General features: G+C 46.4%; 1 protein-coding gene across 3 annotated transcripts in view; it reads left to right on the top strand.

The window, feature by feature from the left end:
* The window catches only part of THSD4 (thrombospondin type 1 domain containing 4), a 727,210-nt gene that overhangs the window by 672,958 nt on the left and 33,232 nt on the right, over positions 1-21,020 (top strand). For all 3 annotated transcript variants that reach the window (XM_034783208.1, XM_034783207.1, XM_034783209.1), the window contains one exon: positions 18,049-18,222. In XM_034783208.1, coding sequence (XP_034639099.1) covers positions 18,049-18,222 — 174 coding nt within the window. The remainder of the gene's footprint in view (positions 1-18,048; positions 18,223-21,020) is intronic.

The raw sequence follows: 21,020 nt of genomic DNA on the forward strand, positions 1-21,020 counted from the left end.
GTGACCCTTACCAAACATATCAACAAAACTAGGTTAACAGAAATTAGATGAGACCCATGTGGCTTGAAAATGTTGTTGCTAATGGTCCATATGGCTCTGATCTATAGTTCAGTTTACTGGAGAATCAGAAGCAGGGAACACACACTCTCCTATTTTACTATAGTGGGAGAATCACTCATGTTCTGTTTCTACTGACTGGAGTGCTCAATTGTTGTTCTCTATTACCATATTTTTGTTTGTTCATTTGTTTCTCATTTTATATTTAGTACATATTTATAAGAGAGAACTTTTAAAATGTTAATGATATTTGGAAGCCAAAATAAAAGCTGGGAAGAAAACAGCATTAGGGAACAGCAAAGCAAGACTAGCTTTGAATGTCAACTATGCTACAATAAAATGAAATAATAATACTTACCTTATATCTCCCATTGGAGGGATTCTAGGGTGCTTCACATACACTAATGATGTAATCCCCATTTAACAGATGAGGAAATGGAGGCACATAAGAACAGGCATACTGGTTCAGATCAGTGGTCTGTCTAGTCAAGTATGCTGTCTCTGACAATTGCCAGTACCAGATGCTTCATAGGAAATTAACAGAACAGGACAGTTATTGAGTGATTCATCCCCTATTGTCTAGTTCCAGCTTCTGGCAGTCAGAGGTTTAGGGACACTTGGAGCATGGGTTGCATCCCTGACCATCTTGGCTAATAGCAATTGATGGACCTATCTTTCATGATTTTATCTAATCTTTTTAAACCCAGTTATACTTTGGCCTTCACAACATCCTCTGGCAATGAGTTCCACAGGTTAATGCAACAGAGGGTCCTGTGGCACCTTTAAGACTAACAGATGTATTGGAGCATAAGCTTTCGTGGGTGAATGCCCACTTCATCAGACGCATCAGGTTAACTGTGCATTTTGTGTGGGGAAGTACTTCCATAGACAACCTTAAGGTTTCAGAAGTGCTGAGCATCTGACTTCCATGGGTTTGCAGGTGCTCAGAACAATTGAAGTTCAGCAGATAAATTTTATGCACAGGGTCACAAAGTGAGTCTATAGCAAAGCTGGAAAAATAACTCCGGGCACTTGAATCCCAGTCCTGTGCCTCATAATCAAAAGACCATACTTTCAGTTATGAAAGTTAAATGCCATAAATAAACAGTATGTCACAATAAGTGTATAAATTAGGTTGAGAAAGTGCAATGACATATCCTGAAGCCTGAGTGGCAGAACTGAGTGCAGGTCTACACTACAGGCTTAAGTCGACCTAAGTTACGCATTTCTGGCTACATGAATAATGTAGCTGGAGTCGACGTAGCTCAGGTCGACTTATTGCGGTATCTACACCGCGCTGGGTCAACGGGAGATACTCTCCCGTCGACTTACCTTATGCTTCTTGTTGTGGTGGAGTCAATGGGAGAGCGATCTGTGGTCGATTTAGTGGGTCTTCACTAGACCCTCTAAATTAACACCCGGTGGATGGATCGCCGCAGCGATCCAAGGTAAGTGTAGACATGCCCTGAGATTAGGAGAAGATGTATGAAGTGTTGTTGTAGCTATGTTGGTCCCAGGATATTAGAGAGAGAAGGGGAGGTGAGAGAATATCTGTTGTTGGACCAATCTCTGTCAGTGAGCGAGACAATGTTTCAAGCTTGAACGGAGCTCTTCTTCACATTTGGGAAATATATTCAGAGTGTCACTGCTAAATGCAAGATGAAACAGATTGTTTAGCATAACTAGTTAACATGTATTTCAAGGATTTCTCAAGGTGAAGGGTTCAGTTAGCACCTTTCCAGTCATGGGGTGGGAAAGGGAAAAAAATCCCTCCCAATGACAGAATCACTGCCTGCCTCAAATATCTACAAGACAATGGACAACACTCCGATATCCACCTGACCCCAAATACATTGCCAAACTCATCCATTTCATCCTCACCCATAACAATTTTACATTCAACAACAAACACTTTTTCTAAACCCTGGGAAAAGCCATGGGTACTAGGATTGTTCCCCAATATGTCAACTTCTTTATGGGACACCTTGAGGAAGAATTTCTGGACCAAGAAACAAATTATATACCTGAGCTACATTAACGATATTTTATCCTCTGGACAGACAACCAAAACTCCAACCTAGTTTTCCACCACCCATCAATTAAACTCTCTCTAGACTGCTCCCACACTAGCATCAACTTCCTTGACACCACGTTCAGCTTCAGCAGCGACAACTATATATAAGAAACCCACAGATTGCCACACCTACCTTCACAGATCCAGTAACCACTCCAAAATACACCAAGAAATCTGTTATCTACAGCCAGGAACTCAGACACCAGAGACTATGCTCCGAGGAGAAAGTCCAGGATATACACCTTAAAACCATCTTCACCAAACAAGGACACACCATCAGAGAATTAAATTGCATCATGAAACGGGCCACACAAAATACCCCAGGAGACTCTGCTTCAATATAGAAATAAAACTCCCTCTGACCATGCACTCCTAGTTGTCACCTACCACCCCACATCGGAACCCATACAGGGTATCATTAAACAGTTTCAACCCATACTCAGTGGGGACCACATCCTGAAATAAATCTTTCCTGAACCTTCTCTTTGGGCCTACAAACAACCCCCACCCTCTCCAAGCTCATCATCAGAAGCCAGCTTCCCACAGACCAGGACACACCAACTCAAAGCAGTGTCAGGCCCTGCCAGAACAACAGATGCAAAATCTGTAGACATGTCTTCATTGCTACGATGATCAACGCACTCCACAACACACCTTTCAAGATCAATGGGCTTCTACATGGCCGGTTGGAGTTCCGCCATAAAACTAGGCCTATCCACTGCAGTTTACTGCTCTGTAACTTGGCACAAATCTCATCCTCAACAGGCTAGCTGACTTATATTTCAGTGAAACTGTTTCCTGTTGTTTAGTGTCGTATATTTTGACAGTGCATTCTCCATCACTTGAGAAATTCACCCTAGAAATTCCAGGTTGTTTTTAGAAATCAATATACAGCATAACCTTCTAAATTGGTAAATTATTCTGAAATGCCTACAGTTCTGATATTGAAGGCTGCCAAATTATCCTCCCAAAGCTGACTCTACAAAGGAGGTGGTTGCTTAGGGCAGCAAAATGTTCAGGGACTGTTTGTGTGGGTGACTAGTTTAGTACACTAGATTAGCTAGCTTGCCTGGAGCAATAGAACCCCTAGTTAATACAGGAACAGATTTACCATAAAACTACCTGTGTGGTTGCTTGGGGCCCCCAATGACAGTGGGGCCCCCAAAATGCAGGACAAATATCTGACAACCTGCCCCTGAGTCCCAGCCGGTGGTGCAGCAAGGCTCAGGCAGGCAGGCTGCCTGCATGCCATGGTTGGTGGCCCCACGCCGCTCCCAAAAGTAGCTGGTTGCTGGCATGTCTCTGTGTGCCCCTGTTAGGGGGTGGGGGGAGGCTGCAGCTCCACGTGCTTCCCCCACCCTGGGAAGCGCACGGAGACCCGCTGTCCAGCTCCCACCAAGGGGCGCGCAGAGACGTGCCAGAAGCAGGGCTAAGGCAGCTCCCTTCCCACTCTACCTCCCTCCCTCCGCACTGCTTCGTTCCCAGAAGTGGCCGGCATGTCCCTGCAGCCTCTGGGAGGGGTGGGGTGTCTCCGTGTGCTCCCCCCACCCCAAGCACCAACTCCGCAGCTCCCACTGGCAGGGAACTGCAGCAAATGGGAGCTGCGGGGGAGTTGCCTGCGGGCAGCAGTGTGCAGAGACCCCCTGTCTCCGCCCCCTCCTAGGAGCTGCATCCCGCACACAAACTTCCTCCCAGAGCCCGAACCCCTCATCCCCTCCCACACCCCAACCCCCTGCCCCAGCCCAGAGCCCACACCCAGCACCCAAACTTCCTCCCAGAGCCCACCCCCCACACCCCCTCCTGCACCCAACCCCCTGCCCCAATCAAGGTACCTCACTTTATTTTCATTTACTTCCCATTATTTATAATATAGGAGAAGGAGGAGGAAGAAATAAAGAATGAAAAATGGAGATGAGATGAGAGAGAATGTTCTTTTTCTTGGCTGGGTCCTGAGGCGGATGCCCCAAAAATGAAGCTGCGCCCAGGGCCAAGTGATATTCCCCTGGTTTTATCTGGACCGGTGATCTGCTAGGTCACTTCAATTCTTGACTTTGGGAGCCAGCCTTACTCTGCTCTGCTGTGAGAACCCCCACTCCTGAGCTGTTCATGCACAGCCTCTAGCATGTAATTTGCTCCTTGGATTGTGCAACCGAATGACACTAGCCAATATCTCCGGTCCCAGACACAACCCTAGGAACCTCCGTCTTGCAGTGTCCAGTTATGCCCGCTCGATGCTGCAAGCTTATATGAGTTTGTCAATTTAACAAAGAAATTGATATGTACCAGACTTGTTATACCAAGGGGAGTTTCTGATACACTTCAAACCAAACGCACTGCTTCAGGTAGAATCAAAGGTAGAAACAAACAAATTTATTAACTGCAAAGATAGATTTTGAGTGATTATAAGTCAAAGCACAACAAGTCGGATTTGGTCAAATGAAATAAAAGCAAAACACATTCTAAGCTGATCTTAACACTTTCAGTGCCCTTACAAACTTAGATGCTTCTCACCACAGACTGGCTGGTTGCCCTTCAGCCAGGCGATCCCCTTTGATCAGCGCTTCAGTCACTTGGTGGTGATGTCTGTAGATGGAGGTGGAAGAGAGAGGAAGAGCATGGCAAACATCTCTTCCTTTTATCATGTCCTTTCTTCCCTCTTGGCTTTGCCCCCTTCCCTTCAGAGTCAGGTGAGCATTACCTCATCGCAGTCCCAAACTGACCAAAGGAAACGGGGTGACTCACTCGAGAGTCCACCAGATCTTTTGTTGCTGCCTAGGCCAGTGTCCTTTGTTCCTGTGAGGATGGGCTGGGTTTGTACCATACATGCCCTGATGAGGTGTGAACTGCCTGGGCTTGCTTTAAGCCATGAGGACACATTTTCAGCTTCATAACTATATACATGAAATTACAACCTATAACATTACTATAACAACGATTACTATAACATTACCATAACAACAATGCTCAGTGCATCATAAGCCTTCCGAAGATACCCGACATGACAAACTTTGCATTGGATACCACACAATCATATTATAAAGATGAACATGGGGTTGAAGGGTATTCCTCCGAAGTACAGAATGTCACAGGCCCCACTAACTCTAAATCCGACACTGCCTGTATCCCAGGGTCTATTATGATTAACAATGATTGTTTCTAACAGTGGACATATAAAAATCCTCCTGGTCCTGATGAACTAATGGGTAAGGAAGGCCTGGGGAGAGCCATGGAAAGTGCAGAGGTTCCACCTCACAGGAGATCATGCAAATGTGTTTTTTTTTCTTCTGAGTTTTAAGTAAAACTCAGTCAAAGTGTCAAGTTTCCCCTCATTTTGTGTGGAAATCCTGTAAGAGCACCAATTTTGCATTGTTTCAGTGCAAAGCCATAACTCAGTATTTAGTTTGCAATGAAACACAGAACCAGTCTAATTTTGAAGGACATGTTGATAGAAGTGTGGCCAATGCCTAAAGAAGCTTTTTTCCTCCTCCAGTTTATATCCCTTTTGCATGATGCAGCTGCTTCAGATTTCCTAAAAAACCTGTGACTGCCAAAAACAAATTGGTTTGTTTATAAGCAATCAGGCACTCATTGGTCAATACAGAATGCTATTATATTTTCAGACATTAATATAAAACCAGACATTTTATTACTGGAAACTATACATAGAGATTAGAATTACAGTAAAACAAGCTCATATTTTAGCACAGAATGCTGAAGTTAAGTACAATAGCACACCAGATTTCACAAGCAACACTAAAAATATTTCCCCTCAAGGATTTGCATACATCTTCAGGAGTCCAAATCTCACCAAGGTTCAGACTCTGAGGTGGGGTGTCTAATTGTTCACATCACTAACAGTGGTAGTGCAATTCACTGTGTTGTGACTTGGGACAGTCACTGATCACACCTAATTCCTATTGCTATCCTATTATTGCTCTTCCACCACTAGTGTATTTCTAGTCATCACCCTACTTCTAAACATCTCACACACTTTTCCCTTGGTTTATGAAACTTAATGTGTAGTAGCCCCAGTGTTCCAGTACAGTAACCAGTCTGAAGGAAAATCTTCATTGGCATCTCTCTGAAGAGGTCCTGTATCAGATACTCCCCTTATTCTGTTGTATCAAGGCAAGAGAAAGGTTAAGCAATCACTTGACATAATAAAACTCCCTGATGTTGGGAGCAGGGGCATAGCTCTTGTATCTGAAAGATAATGAGCAGTCACTTTAAATAAAAATAAATACACCAACCAGGCAATACAAAAATAAAGTGGGAAATAAGCTGAATTTATCGAATAGTTACTGCATTTTTACTATTCATCTGGGAAAAATTTGGTTGGTTCACTATTTTAATGTAACTACCAATTAACACTAATTCTACAAAGTTTCTAGTGTCTCTGCTGCATTAGCTCATTTAACGCCACACTGAATAATTTTCCTGTGTGTTTAGTCTGATTGGTTTAAACATGCTTAGTATCTCAGACAAATAAGAACCAGCCATTTCTATTTGGGACACTTCTGACCAGATTTTCAAAGGAGATCAGCACTGCTCCCAGTACCCTGATCTCCTTTGAAAATCTGGCCTTTATTTGGGTTCCTAAATGGGGATTGAGCTCTCTTGAAAATTTGACCCTTAATCTATTGCCAGTAGATCACTACTTGTTTCACCTTGGAGTATATTCCAAAAACACTAGTGTCCAGTTTTCACATAGTTTAGATGGAATGGAGGTGAATGATTTTTGTAACTTTGTTTTTTAACTTTTCATAGATTGATATTTATTTTATTTTTGTGACGCTCTTGTAGTACATAAATTGGATAGGATTTGCACAATCTCCTAAATACCTTAGAGAATAATGTGTGGGATAGGGATGGGGTCTGGAGAAGGGATATCAGCAGAAATTGGCAAGTTTTACCAATGCTTTACTAGAAAACATATTACTTGTTTCTTTGGGTTTTTTTAAAACTTCAGTTAAAGCTAAAAATGGTGGCCTAAAACCACATGAAATGAGTGGTGAGACGGGGCTTGGTTTAGCTCCTCATAGGCAAATGTCTACACTGCTGTTGTCACTTACCTGGAAGCCATGTTGACTGTCTCAGTTTAGAATAAGAATTGGAGACTGAATTACCAATGTAACTCCAGGTTGGCACATCAGTGTGTGGAAGCTTGCACAATCACAATTTACCTGTTTTACCTATCCTATGAATAAACACAGAAATTCAGGCCTGCTACTCTGGAGCAAGTGGTGCCAGATCAGACCTCAGTTTTCCCCAGAGATCATTCTGACGACTTTTACAATTTTTTTTTTTAAGAATGGTTTCAATTTTTTTTTTAAGAATGTAGGGAATAAAAGGGTCATCAAGCTGAACTGATGAGGGAGGGAGTTTGGGAAGAAAAGAAACAGCACACCTCTGAATATCAGGGTGGGTGTCACCCAAACTTGTATTTTTGTGGGAATACAAAGCAACTTAACATATGTGTGTAATCTGTAAAAACTGGAAGGGAAAGCATGGCTTTATCCAAATACTCCCTCGCTGTACCTTTGGGTAGAGCCCTGTGCAGGACTGTTTTTTAATTCCGCTCCCATCCACGCCTGCTATTATGGCAGCAGGTGTTGTGGAACTGTGGGATCCCAGTCCTGCTGCAGGGCTCTACGCTAGTCCTGTGCTGGGCTCTACTCTTGGGAGCCTGGTTTTCACATTGGAGGATTTTACTTATGAAAAAAACAACATGGAAAACCAAATACTAAAATAAGAAACATTTGGGTTTGACGTTTGCTGCTCAGATCCTTTGTGGGTAGCTAATCTATAGTAAAATCTCACAGCACAGAGTGGGAAAGCTTGATACCTTCCCATTTGGTATTTCCTTTGTTATTTGAGACATTAGTCCAGCTCAGACATAATCATTTAAAACAGAAGACTATTGAGAATTTCTGGAAGACTTCACAGACTAAGCTTGTTCCCAATTTTGTTTTGTTTGGGAAGCAGAAAAGTAAATTAGATTGTCAGATGATTGTTTGCAGAATAACCCTGCTCCTGTCCCCCTCACCTCCCGTATATTTAACTATACCTTCCTAGGGTGTAATATGCTGAGTGGATACAAGACATATTAGAGAGACAAGATGGATGAGGTAATATCTTTTATTGGACTGACTTCAGTTTGTGAGAGAGACAAACTTTCGAGCTTACACTGAAGAAGCTTGTCTCTCTCACCAACAGAAGTTGGTCCAATAAAAGATATTACCTCACCCACCTTCTTTCTCTAATATCCTGAGACATGGCTACAGCAACAGTGCACATTCCTGCTTAGTTGGTTTGAAATACAATTATTTATAGGGCTCAGTTAAACACGTACGTATTGAGAACTATGTAGGTCATCGTATTAAATAGGGAACCAGCATATATTTTAATCCTTAAAGGCAGTACTTAACTTGTGCTAGGGCTGAGCCCCGGCATTTCTAGGCTTCGAAGTTCATAGCCCCAACATCGCTGGGCTTGCCACTTCAGTTATGAACGTAAAAAAATTGCTTGAGCCCAGGCACCTCTTTCATTACAAAGTAAACAGTGTTTAAACGACCCATGTAAGTTACATACAAAACTAGCTATCAGATTTGTTTGCAAAGCATGATTCCTCTTCAAGTGATTGCTCATGTGCATTCCACAATAAGTGTGCGTGCTCGCCACGTGCACTGCTGCCGGAAGTTTTTCCCCTAGCAGTACCCGTAGGGGGATGCCCCTAGCGACTCCTGGAGTGACGCCTCTATGGTGTGATACAAGGGACGCTGCGCGCTCTCCCCTCTCCCCCCAGCCCACAGTTCCTTCTTGCTGCCAGTGAAGGTGCTTCAGAATTGCTCTGCTCCAGCTTTGCTGCATCTTCCCTCTTGGACTCTGTTAGTTCACAGTTAGCAGTACCTGTAGTTAAAAAGTAGCTTAGTTAGAATTAGCATAGTGCGCCCAGGTCGGGGCATGCCCCGTGCCCCGGGCTTTAAGTTGTGCGACACTTGGAAGCGGCCGATGCCCATGAGTGATCCGCATGCAGACTGTTTACGCTGTCTGGGGGAAACCCATCTCAGCGATCGCTGCAAGATTTGCAGATCCTTCAAACCTTGGACCAAGAAGGAGCAGGACATTCGGCTCCAAGCCATTTTGATGGAGTCGGCCTTAACTCCGACACAGCTGGGCCTCTCCAAGTCAGCACCGAGCACCACAGCATTGGGTGTGCAGCGACCCTGCGATGCCCTCCACCAGCCAGCACCTCTCCCCATACACGGGACACTCCAAAAAGGCTAAGAAGAGGTCTTCTCCACCGAGGCACCGGAGCAAGACTGGGGTAGAGACTAGACCCGCGTTGGGCAGCTCTCGGTCCCCATCGGCCTCCCGGCCTCCGACTCAAGTTGAGCGGAGTTGCCTGGCCCACTCCGAGCCGGCCTCCCCGGATGCCAATGTCCATATTCGGGTGCCCTCCATACTGGAGGCCCTGCAGACGGCTCGAGACGTTATGTCTCTGCCAGTATCGGTGGCACCACCACCGTTGGCTCCCTGGTCCAGAGGCAAGCCACCGCTTGGATCCCCGCAATTGCTGCCTGGATGGTACCGTTCACAGTCTAGGGAAGGTTCCCGATGCCATTCCCCATTCAGTGACCACCCCATGCGCAGTCCGCGCAGGTCCCCGTCAACCCATACCAGGTTATCTGGCTGGGTACCGACTGGCCGGGGTTCCAGGCACTGCTCCACCTCGAGGGAACATAGACCTTGCGAGGAGAGCGTGCCCTGTCAGGACAGATGGCACCAGAGGTTGTTATCTCCCAGAAGCTATCATAGCCCTTCGCGGTACGGGCATTGACGCTGTTCCCGTTCTTCATCTCGCTCGAGGTCCCCACCATAGCACCATTCCCGCAACCCCAGGTGTCGATCGCCAGCACCTCGCTGTCGCAGATCCACCCGTTGGAGCCGGTTGCAGAGCAGCTGCAACCGGTGGTACTCCCGCGCCTCCACGCCGGAATCATGGTCTCATAGTCGGCACCATTCCCAACACTGCCGTTCGTCCCAGTCCCAGGATAGCAGTAGATCATATGCCATCCGGTCTCCCTTCACAGTCGTCAGTCAATGGGCCAGGCTAGTCAGGCTGGACAGCCTGCTCCACTGGTGCCATAGCAGGTGCAGTGGCCCCAGATCTCTTGGCTGGCGCCATGGTACCAGTGGTAGATTGCTTGGTGGCCGGAGCCTCGGAGAGATCGTCAGCCTCCCTTTCTCAGCCACCCAGAAAGGAGTTGGTGGAGCGTTCATCCCCGGTCCCACGCTCAGAAGGGGACAAAGTGGTGGGGTCTACGGCCTTCCCGGATGAGGTGATCACGGCCCCTCCTCTGCCCCTCCCTCAGGAGGACTCTAAAGCCCACCAAGAGTTGTTGAAAAGGGTGGCATCGAGCCTCAACCTACAAGCTGAGGAGCTGGAGGAACCCTCGGACTCCCTCTTCGATGTCCTCTCGGCTTCAGCACCGGCCAGGGTGCTGAAGCACCAGTTCTACTCCCACTCCATGAAGGGGTGGCAAAGATCTCGAACACCTTGTGGCAAACCCAAGCTTACTTGTCCCCCATCTCTAAGAGGGCAGAATGGAAATACTTTGTGCCCGCCAAGGGGCATGATTAGTTTTATACCCACCCTGCCCCCAACTCTCTAGTGGTCGAGTCGGTCAACCATAGAGAGAGGCAAGGCCAACCCATCCCTACTCCTAAGAATAAGGACTCAACGAGACTAGATCTATTCAGTAGAAAGGTTTATTCATCCTCGAGTTACCAACTGAGGGTGGCAAACCACAAAGCCCTGTTGGGTAGATAAGAATTCAATTTGTGGGTCTCTCTGCCCAAATTCGAGGATTCCCTCCAAGAGCGTGACAAAAATGAATTCAAGACTCTGGTGGAGGAGGGTACGGCTGCCACCAGGGTGGCCCTGCAGGCTGCCTCGGATGCCGCAGGTATGGCTGCAAGCCTCTGCGGTGTCCATGAGGAGAGCGTTGTGGCTCCTGTTGTCTGGGTTGTCCAGCAAGATGCAAAACTCCTTACAGGAACTTCCGTTCGATGGCAAGGCCCTGTTTACGGAACAGACAGACGTGAAGTTACATGGTCTGAAGGATTCCCGCACAACATTAAAGACCCTTGGCCTCTATGTCCCAGCCCCGTCCAGGACCAAGTTCAACCCGCATCAGGCTCCCACCCAGGCCACCCACTCTAGATATGAGCCCCCTTATAAAAAGTCAAGGGACTTAAACACCCGCAACGACAATCTAGGCCTGTGCCCCAACCTGGGTCCTCCGAGGGTAAACAGGCGGGAAAGCACCAGTTTTGACGGGACGCCTGGGGGCAACTTACCAGTTCATACCAGGGATCCACCCGCAATAAAGCTTCCCTTCTCCAACCAGTTATGTGCTTTTCTCCCGGAGTGGTCGCAGCTGACCTCGGACCGATGGGTCCTCAACACCGTCTCCTGGGGCTACACTCTCCAGTTTACCTCTACCCCACCCACTCACCCTCCATCCCCGTCCCTCCTCTGGGACCCCTCTCACGAGACCCTGCTCGAGCAGGAGATGAGGCAGCTCCTTGGCCTAGGAGTGGTGGAAGTGGTGCCAGTGGAGTTCAGGCACAAGGGGTTCTACTCCCACTACTTCCTTATCCCAAAGGCCAAAGAGGGGCTCAGGCCCATCCTGGACCTGCGAGGTCTGAACCAGTACATGGTAAAGCTCAAGTTTCGCATGGTCTCTCTGGCCTCCATCATCCCCTCCCTGGATTCCTGGGACTGATACGCTGCCCTCAAGCTACAGGATGCATACTTCCACATTCATATATTCGAGGGACACAGGCGGTTCCTCCGTTTCACGGTTGGGCAGGAGCACTACCAGTTTGCTGTCCTCCCATTTGGCCTGTCCACTGCTCCCAGAGTATTCACAAAATGTATGCCTGTGGTAGCGGCCTACCTCAGATGTCGGGGGGTCCAAATCTTTCCCTACCTCGAGGACTGGCTAGTCAAGAGCAGCTCCAGGTTGCAGGTGCAGGATCATGTATCACTCTGCCTGTCCACATGCACCACACCAGGCCTGTTGGTAAACGATACCAAGTCCACATTAGTCCCGGTGCAACACATAGAGTTCATTGGGGCAATTCTGGACACGACGGCAACCAGGGCCTCCCTCCCACCAGACAGATTCAAAACCCTAAGGGAGCTCCTCATCACGGTCACAAGATTCCCCATGACCACAGCCAGAGTGTGCCTCCAACTCCTGGATCACATGTCGGAGTATGTAGTTCATCATGCCAGACTCAGGATGCGGCCCCTCCAGCTCTGGTTGGCCTCGGTATTCTCCCAGACCAGAGACAGGATGGACAAAGTCCTCACTGTGCCCGAACCGGTGATCGCCTCTTTGTGATGGTGGTACTTCCTGGGGAACATGCTCCAAGGGGCCCCATTGAAGGGCCGACCCACATCTGTGGAGCTGGTGTCCGACGCATCGGACCTGGGGTGGGGAGCCCATGTGGGAAACCAAGGTCTGTGGTCCACGCAGGACCTTGCCCTGCATATAAACGTCAAGGAGCTCAGGGCAGTCCGTCTGGCATTTGTGGCCTTCCGCTCGCATCTGGAGGGCAGAGTGGTCAGGGTTCTCATGGACAACACGGCCTCGATGCTCTACATCAACAGGCAAGGTGGGGCCCGATCCTCTGCCCTCTGCCTGGAAGCTCTTAGGTTGTGGGACTTCTTCATAGCCCACAATATTTACCTAGAAGCCCACCACTTACCGGGTGCCCGGAATTCTCGGGCGGCTCTCCTCTCAGCACGAGTGGTCACTGCACCCAGAGATGGTTCACAGGATTTTCCAAACATGGGACATTTCCCAAGTGGACCTGTTTGCGACACGGCAGAACTGCCAGTGTCCCCGCTTCTGCTCTGGAGGGGACGAGGGGGGAATTGGGCGTGGGCGCCATCTCCGATGCCTTCCTTCTGTCCTGGTCGGACCAACTTTTCTATGCCTTTCCCCTGATTCCTCTGATCAGCAAGGTCTTGGAAAAGATAAAAACGGACAGGGCCTGGGTCCTCCTGATCACCCCAGCATGGCCCAGGCAACATTGGTACGGGACTCTCATGAGCCTGGCAGTCGCCCCACCGTAGCCATTGCCATCCCGCCTGGACCTGCTTTCCCAGGAGCAGGGTCGCCTCCTCCACCCCAACCTAGTGGCACTCCACCTCACGGCATGGCTGCTCAATGGTTAGGCCGGGAAGAGAGGACTTGCTCGGAAGGGGTTCAGCGCGTCCTCCTGGAAAGCAGATGGTCCTCCGCACATCGGGCCTACCTGGAGAAATGGTCTCGGTTTTCCCAATGGGCCACTGATCAGGGCATTTCATCTGTGGCTGCTCCGAATCAGCTTATATTAGACTACCTCATTCACCTTAGATCCCAGGGCCTACCACCCTCATCTTTCAAGGTGAACTTGGCAGCCATATCGGCCTTCCACCCACCAGTGCAGGGCCACACGGTGTTCTCCCATGCCATGACTGGTCTATTCCTTAAGGGTTTGGATCGCCTCTTTCCCTAGGTTAGGTCCCCAGTCCCTCCGTGGGACCTGAACCTGGTGCTGGCAAGGTTAACTGGTCCTCCATTTGAACCACTAGCTACATGTTCCTGGTCACACCTCTCATAGAAGGTAGCCTTCCTGGTGGCGATCACATCCGCTAGATGGGTCTCGGAACTCCGAACCCCGGTACACGGTGTTCCATAAGGATAAGGTCCAACTCCAACCACATCCTTCATTCCTCCCTAAGGTGGTCTCCGTCTACCATATGGGTCAGCACATTTTCCTGCCAGTGCTCTGTCCCAAACCTCATGTGTCCAGTGAGGAGCACTGCCTCCACGTGCTGGATGTAAGACGGGCTCTGGCTTTTTACATGGAACGTACAAAACCATTTGGGAAGTCCTTGCAGCTGTTCGTCGCCTCGGTCGAACGCATGAGAGGTCAGCCGGTCTCCACACAGCGGCTCTCCAACTGGATCACCTAATGTATTCATACCTGTTATGACCTGGTAGGAGTCCCCCCACCGCCGATTGTGAGGGCACACTCGACTAGGGCGCAAGCCTCGTTGGCCACCTTTCTGACCCATGTCCCCATCCAGGACATTTGTAGGGCTGCCACATGGTCATCGGTTCACACGTTCACCTCGCATTATGCGATTGTCTTCCAAACCAGGGAAGACGCTGGGTTCAGCAGGGCTGTTCTCTGTCCAGAGTGTCTGTGAACTCCTACCCACCTCCAACGTATATAGCTTGGAATCACCTATTGTGGAATGCACGTGAGCATCACTCGAAGAAGAAAAGACAGTTACCTTTTCCGTAACTGGTGTTCTTCGAAATGTGTTGCTCATGTCCATTCCACATCCTGCCCTCCTTCCCCTCTGTTGGAGTTGTCTGGCAAGAAGGAACTGAGGATGGGGGGAGCGCACAGCACCTCTTATACCACACCATGGCGGCGCCACTCCAGGGGTCGCTGGGGCACTCCTCTACGGGTACTGCTAGGGAACAAACTTCTGGCACCAGTGCACGTGGCGAGCACGCACACCTATTGTGGAATGGACATGAGTAACACATCTCGAAGAACACCAGTTACGGAAAAGGTAACTGTCTTTTCTTGTACATATCAATACATTGCTAATTCATAATAACAGAGCAGAGAGGAATATTGGGGAGATGACTGTGAGAGCTGTGTACGATAAGTTTAGTAGCTGGGGTCTGGGTTTAGGTTGTCTCACAAAGAAACTGAGATTTTTATCTGTTACTTGCAGGCATCATTTAGAAGAGCCTGAATTATTTGTTAGATTCAGGAGGAAATTGGGGACACAAGTCTTAATTCAGAAAAATACTTAAGCATGTGTTTAAATCCTGAATTTTCAAACACTCCAAAATTATATTTTGATTACTAATTAGTATTAACAATGTAGTAGTAGTAGTATTCAATTAGTACCATTTGTAACAGTTAACTCACTTTACTTTCTTCAAGGTCCCAATTCAGCAAAGCATTTGTATTTGCTTAAGTGCTTTGTGAAAGGTGCTGGCTGGATGACAGTGGAAACTAAATTACTGATGTTAATCCATGGAACAGTTACAAAGCAGTATGTTTCCCACATTACCCTACTGATATGCATCAGGATGATGAGGGGGTAATTTGTTTTCCATTGCCCATTCAATCCTTTGACCTCTCTTGAGAAGACCAACAGGAAAGGCAGCTAGTGCCAGTTGTGATTGTTTTTTTTTTTTTGTAATGTGGACAGCTGGAACTAGGCAGAGATCGCCAGTTCAATAAATCACTAGCCCCACAGATCATTAATGCGGTAAATCAGATAGTGAAGACTTTCTGTCACTGCTGACTGGAGTGAGATTCAAACTAGGAGAGACCAGGTCTGTGTGCCATTACCAGTACTTTAAAAATGCAGTAAGGATACACTAACCAATGCAGAGCCATCCATTCATTCACAAGGAATGTTCTATACAGCCTAGCAGCAATGCATAACTTCTCCTAGCTAATGAAATTATATATTAAAAATAAAATTGCAAATGCCAATCAAACATATGTTTTTTACCATGTAACAAATTCTTATTTGTGGTTTTCTTTCCATGTGTAATATAATATAACTGCTTGTAGCTGTTTAAATTTAGTTATACACACATCTTTCAGCAAGCTGCACATTTTTTCTTTCTTTTTAATAATCCAGACACAAAATATCAAATTCAGCTAACAAGAAAAATATGAGTAATAAGAACAAATAGACAAATCTAGAGTCTGTTATATGCAAAATACCAAATTAAACACTGGCATGTTAGGTTTGTTTGTTTTTAATGGCAGCAGTAGAAGCTGCCCAGGGTGTTGAACTAGTAGAATTATTCCTAATGGAGAAAGATTACAGGGCAGAGTACAAGGGGAATTGCTAAAGGGGTATGCTAAATGGAATCTAATCCAAGATGAGCAATGAATAACTGCATAGCATCTTCAGATTTGTGACAAATGTGTCTATGTATAGTAATAAACAATTTATTTAATGGAATGTTAAGGTTTCAGAGTTAGCAAAGTTTAGTAATTAAGTCATGACATGTGAAAATTAACTCTTGATGTATGCATTATAATACAATACAATGCACTGTAATATAGGTGCAGATTTTTCCTACAATTTTGCTAGTACCTTTTCATTTTCAATAACTAGAGGCCAAAGGAAAACCTCAAATCTGAACACCCCTGACCTTTTGTGAAATCTGGATCTGAACTTTCATAGATTCATAGATTTTTAAGACCAGAAGGGACCATTATGGTCATCTACTTTGTCCTTGCTGTGCTTTGACTACTTTGTGGTCATTTCTAAAGTCATCCGTGATCATGTAATTAATGACTGTATCTTAATGCAATTATCAGTAGATAATTGTCAAATGCCGGTAACTTGGCTGGATTCAATCAAAAAACCTAGCAAAAGTCCTCAGTGAGACCTACATCCATGGTAGGTTTCAGGCTTTCTATATCAATTTGCAGTAGGCTTGTATTCTGGGAAAAATAACAGCATGGTTAGACATTTTTTTAAATGGGAAAAAGTGGATTAAAATTGACTGAAGGGAGTCCGATCAAATTTGGAAATCAAATTTAAAAAAAAATCAAATCTCCGTCTAGCCATGACCAGGAGGAATATGTGAGCCCAAAGGGAATTTTAAAAAAGAAAGTAAGTTGGAGGGTGGGCTATTCAAAACACCCAAGGTGCCCACTTCCCCCTTTGAAATTCATTGGGAGTTGAGTGCCTTAATCTCTTAGGTTCCTGTGAAAATCCCAACTGTTAGAAGTAAAAAGAGGAGGCTTTGCAATGTTACCTATGAGTGGGTGAGATTGAGTGTCCATTGCAATATGGTTAATAAGGTGTTTTTGGAACTTTCTGAACAAACATGATATACAAAAATGCATACAGATGTAAGATGCCATGCCTGTTCAGCAAGTGTGGGGGGGGGGAGAGGAGGGGTTAGAAAACATGCTTTGGGTTATATGGAGGAAGTGTACAGTTAAGAAGTAACATTGAAAAAATGTGAATGTTGATGTATCACAGAATCAAGTTCTCTGGAAAAATTATAATCAATAGTTCTACACTGAAATTATTTGTTTAATAATTAGTGATGAGTTAATAATGATTGGGTTAGGGTTTGCCTGACCCTTTCATGTACCTTTTTATCACTCTGCGGTGGCTCTAGCTGTTGCACCCTGCAGCATGACCAACAGATTTCAAGACATGCTCTGCAGCCCGCCTCAGGACCAGTGCCGGGGTTCTAGGAAAGGCCTCCCAGCCCCATCCTCTTTGCCAGCAGTAGGCTGTCACTATTGGTATATAAATGCCAATTGGAGCACCCAGATGTGAAATGGGGTGTCCTGCCTGAAGCACCTAAATTTGAAAACTGAGCCATGCATGTCTCATATTCTTCCTTTGAGAAGCAGTTTGTCTAATTCATCCATTCCCCCTTTCCTCTGCTCACACCGTCTCCCACTGTGTGTATATAAGGAAACAAAACAAATCTGGGATGGAGGAGAAGAGCTTTGAAGAACTACCATGACTTCATCCTGCTCACTGTCCTTATAAGTTACATCCTTCCCTCCCCACCTCATGCCTTTCATCTCTCCTGACCATTTAGATTGTAAGCTCTTTAAAGCAGGGACTGAGTTTTATGATGTTTGTACAGCACCTAGCATAATAGAGCCCTGACACGATATGGGGCCTTTTGACACAACAGTAATACAAATAATAATGAGCATTGAATAGTATCATTAGCGCTTTCAGGATTGTTCCCACTCTTCATTTCATTGTGTAACCGTGGTCCAAAGAATGAGGCTAATAAGTGTCTATTTTGTCTCCCATCATACAGTGTTCTGCAGAATGTGGTGCAGGAGTCCGAACACGGTCAGTAGTTTGTATGTCCAACCATGTTAGCAGCTTGCCACTGGAGGGTTGCGGGAATAACAGACCCTCTGAAACAATCCCCTGTGACAATGGACCCTGTGTGGGTAAAGTGGAGTGGTTTGCTGGAAGCTGGAGTCAGGTGAGTTTTACCTCGAAATGATATATTTATATTTCTATCACCAATTTTTTATCTATACAACAATTTTTTAAAGTGGGAAAGTATTTTGGTTGTGCACCTTTAGGACTAATTACAAACTGTGTTCAGTTGATATGATATATATTTGCTGTCATTTTCTCCCCCTGTTTTTTATTACTTGGATGAAATTATGATGACACTTGGATGAAAATAAAATTTTTGTTTCTTTGCTCCTCTCCTACTACACTTGTATCTCTCAGCTGGAGACATAAATCTAGTTTCCTTTATGTCACTGCCACAGAGCAGCTGGGAATTCCCCTGCAGAGGAATCTTCATGTGACATAAACCCAGCAACCAGCTCTTTGTAAAATTCCCTCCCCCATGGTATAGGTGATATTTCCTGGGTAGACCAGAGGCAGAGAGGGGTATGGCTGGAGTACACTGCTCTGGCCAACAAAGCTACCAGTAGAGGACTGTTCTAGCCAGCATAATTTAGATCATCCCTTAGGCTCAGTTAAATTACATCAGGGGTTTGTTTGGTCCCAGGATCAGAAGCATGGACAGTAAAGTTAGAGCTACCCACTACCCCAAATCCAGGTACACAGTTCTCATTTGATGACAACACTGTCATCAGTAACTAATACGATATTACAAATCTCTAACGGTAAGTGAATTATAAGCAACAAAAGTTAATGATGTTTTTTCATGAAACGTTCCTTCATTTTAAAATAAAAAATGATAAACATAGGCTATATTCCCGCAACTTTCTCTGAATGGTATGTTTTTCATAAGATATCAGGGTGTCTTTAATGATAAGTTTGTCACCAAATAGCAAAAAAATGCTGCCATTAAACTTGAGATTTGCAAGTTTAATAACTGGTTTCAGTGACCAGTGGAAAGAATTTGTTTAATTAAAAAAAAAAGAGCGGATAAGTTTTTGGACTTTTTTGCCACAGTTAAACATGTTCAGTGATATTCCATTAGACAGATATAATAATAACCCAACCTTTACTGTAAAACTAGTTGATGATGCTCAACAAGATTAATTATTGAAAGAATTACAAAGGACTCTTCTCTACTGCCAGCCCCAGTTCAAGGGATAATCTCCCTGTTTAGGTCCAGTCAACACTTTAATAAATGTTTTCCTGGCATAACTATGTTAGTTAGGTGTCATTTTTGCCAACCTAATTATTCTGGTAAAACCCCAGTGTAGGTGCAGTTACACTGGTAGAAGGTGCTTTACCAAATCAAAATAGGCTATGCTGATATAAGCACTTTTATACTGGTATAACTATAGCTACACTAGTGGGATTTTGCTGTTCTAACTGTGCTGTCATAGCTAAAATGGCAAAACTTCTAAGGGTATGTCTACACTACGAAATTAGTTCGAATTTATAGAAGCCGGTTTTATTGAAATCGGTTGTATACAGCCTATTGTGTATGTCCACACAATAAAATGCTCTAGGTGCTCTAGTCGGCAGACCGCGTCCACAGTACGAGGCTAGCGTCGACTTCCGGAGCATTGCACTATGGGTAGCTATCCCACAGCTATCCCACAGTTCCCGCAGTCTCCGCCGCCCCTTGGAATTCTGGGTTGAGATCCCAATGCCCGGATGATGCAAAACAGTGTCGCGGGCGGTTCTGGGTACATGTCGTCAGGCCCCTCCCTCCCCCGTCACAGCAACGGCAGACAATAGATTCGCGCCTTTTTATCTGGGTTACCTGGGTTACCTGTGCAGACAACATGGAGCCCGCTCAGCACAGCTGAGCTCACCGTCACCATATGTCCTCTTGGTGCCGGCAGACGTGGGACTGCATTGCTACACAGCAGCAGCTGCTAACTGCCTTTTGGCGGTAGACGGTGCAGTAGACTGGTAGCCTTCATCGGCGATCTGGGTGCTGGCAGCCGTGGGGCTTGCCTTTTGGCAGTAAATGGTGTATTATGACTGTTAGCCGGCCTATTACAAGTCGGGTCATCGCACGTTAGCAGAGTCTTCCCTGAGCAGCAGCTCGTGCAATAGGCCTGAAGACCATCGTCATACACCGCCCCGTATTTGCTGCCAAGCACCCAGAAAGATGCCGAGGGCTATCAGTCACGCTGCACCGTCGTCTTAAGATGTAAAAAAATAGATTTTCTCTGTATTCATTTGCTTCCCCCTCCCTCCGTCAAATCAACGGCCTGCTAAACCCAGGGTTTTCAGTTTAATCTTTGGGGGGGACCAGTCTGTGACAGTTGTTTGTGTCTCTCCCTGATGCACAGCCACCGTTCTTTATTTTAATTCCCTGGGCCTGTACGCCATGTCGTCACTCGGCCCCCCTCCCTCCTTCCCCTAGGCCGTCAGATACTACGTTTGCGCCACAGCTCGAGCCGAGAAGCGGTTCGCGCCTTTTCTTTGAATTCTGGGTTGAGATCCCAATGCCCGGATGATGCAAAACAGTGTCGCGGGCGGTTCTGGGTACATGTCGTCAGGCCCCTCCCCCCTCGTCACAGCAACGGCAGACAATAGATTTGCGCCTTTTTACCTGGGTTACCTGTGCAGACAACATACCACGGCAAGCATGGAGCCCGCTCAGCTCAGCTGAGCTCACCGTCACCATATGTCCTCTGGGTGCCGGCAGACGTGGGACTGCATTGCTACACAGCAACAGCTGCTAACTGCCTTTTGGCGGTAGACGGTGTAGCATGAGTGATAGCCGTGGGGCTGGCAGCCGTAGTGCTGCATTGCACCAGCCCCTTCCAGGCGATGGTATATTATGACTGGTACCCATCATCATCATACTGGTATGGCTGTCAATCATGG

Source organism: Trachemys scripta, chromosome 10 (assembly GCF_013100865.1).
Source record: "Trachemys scripta elegans isolate TJP31775 chromosome 10, CAS_Tse_1.0, whole genome shotgun sequence".
Classification (NCBI taxonomy): Eukaryota; Metazoa; Chordata; order Testudines; family Emydidae; genus Trachemys; species Trachemys scripta.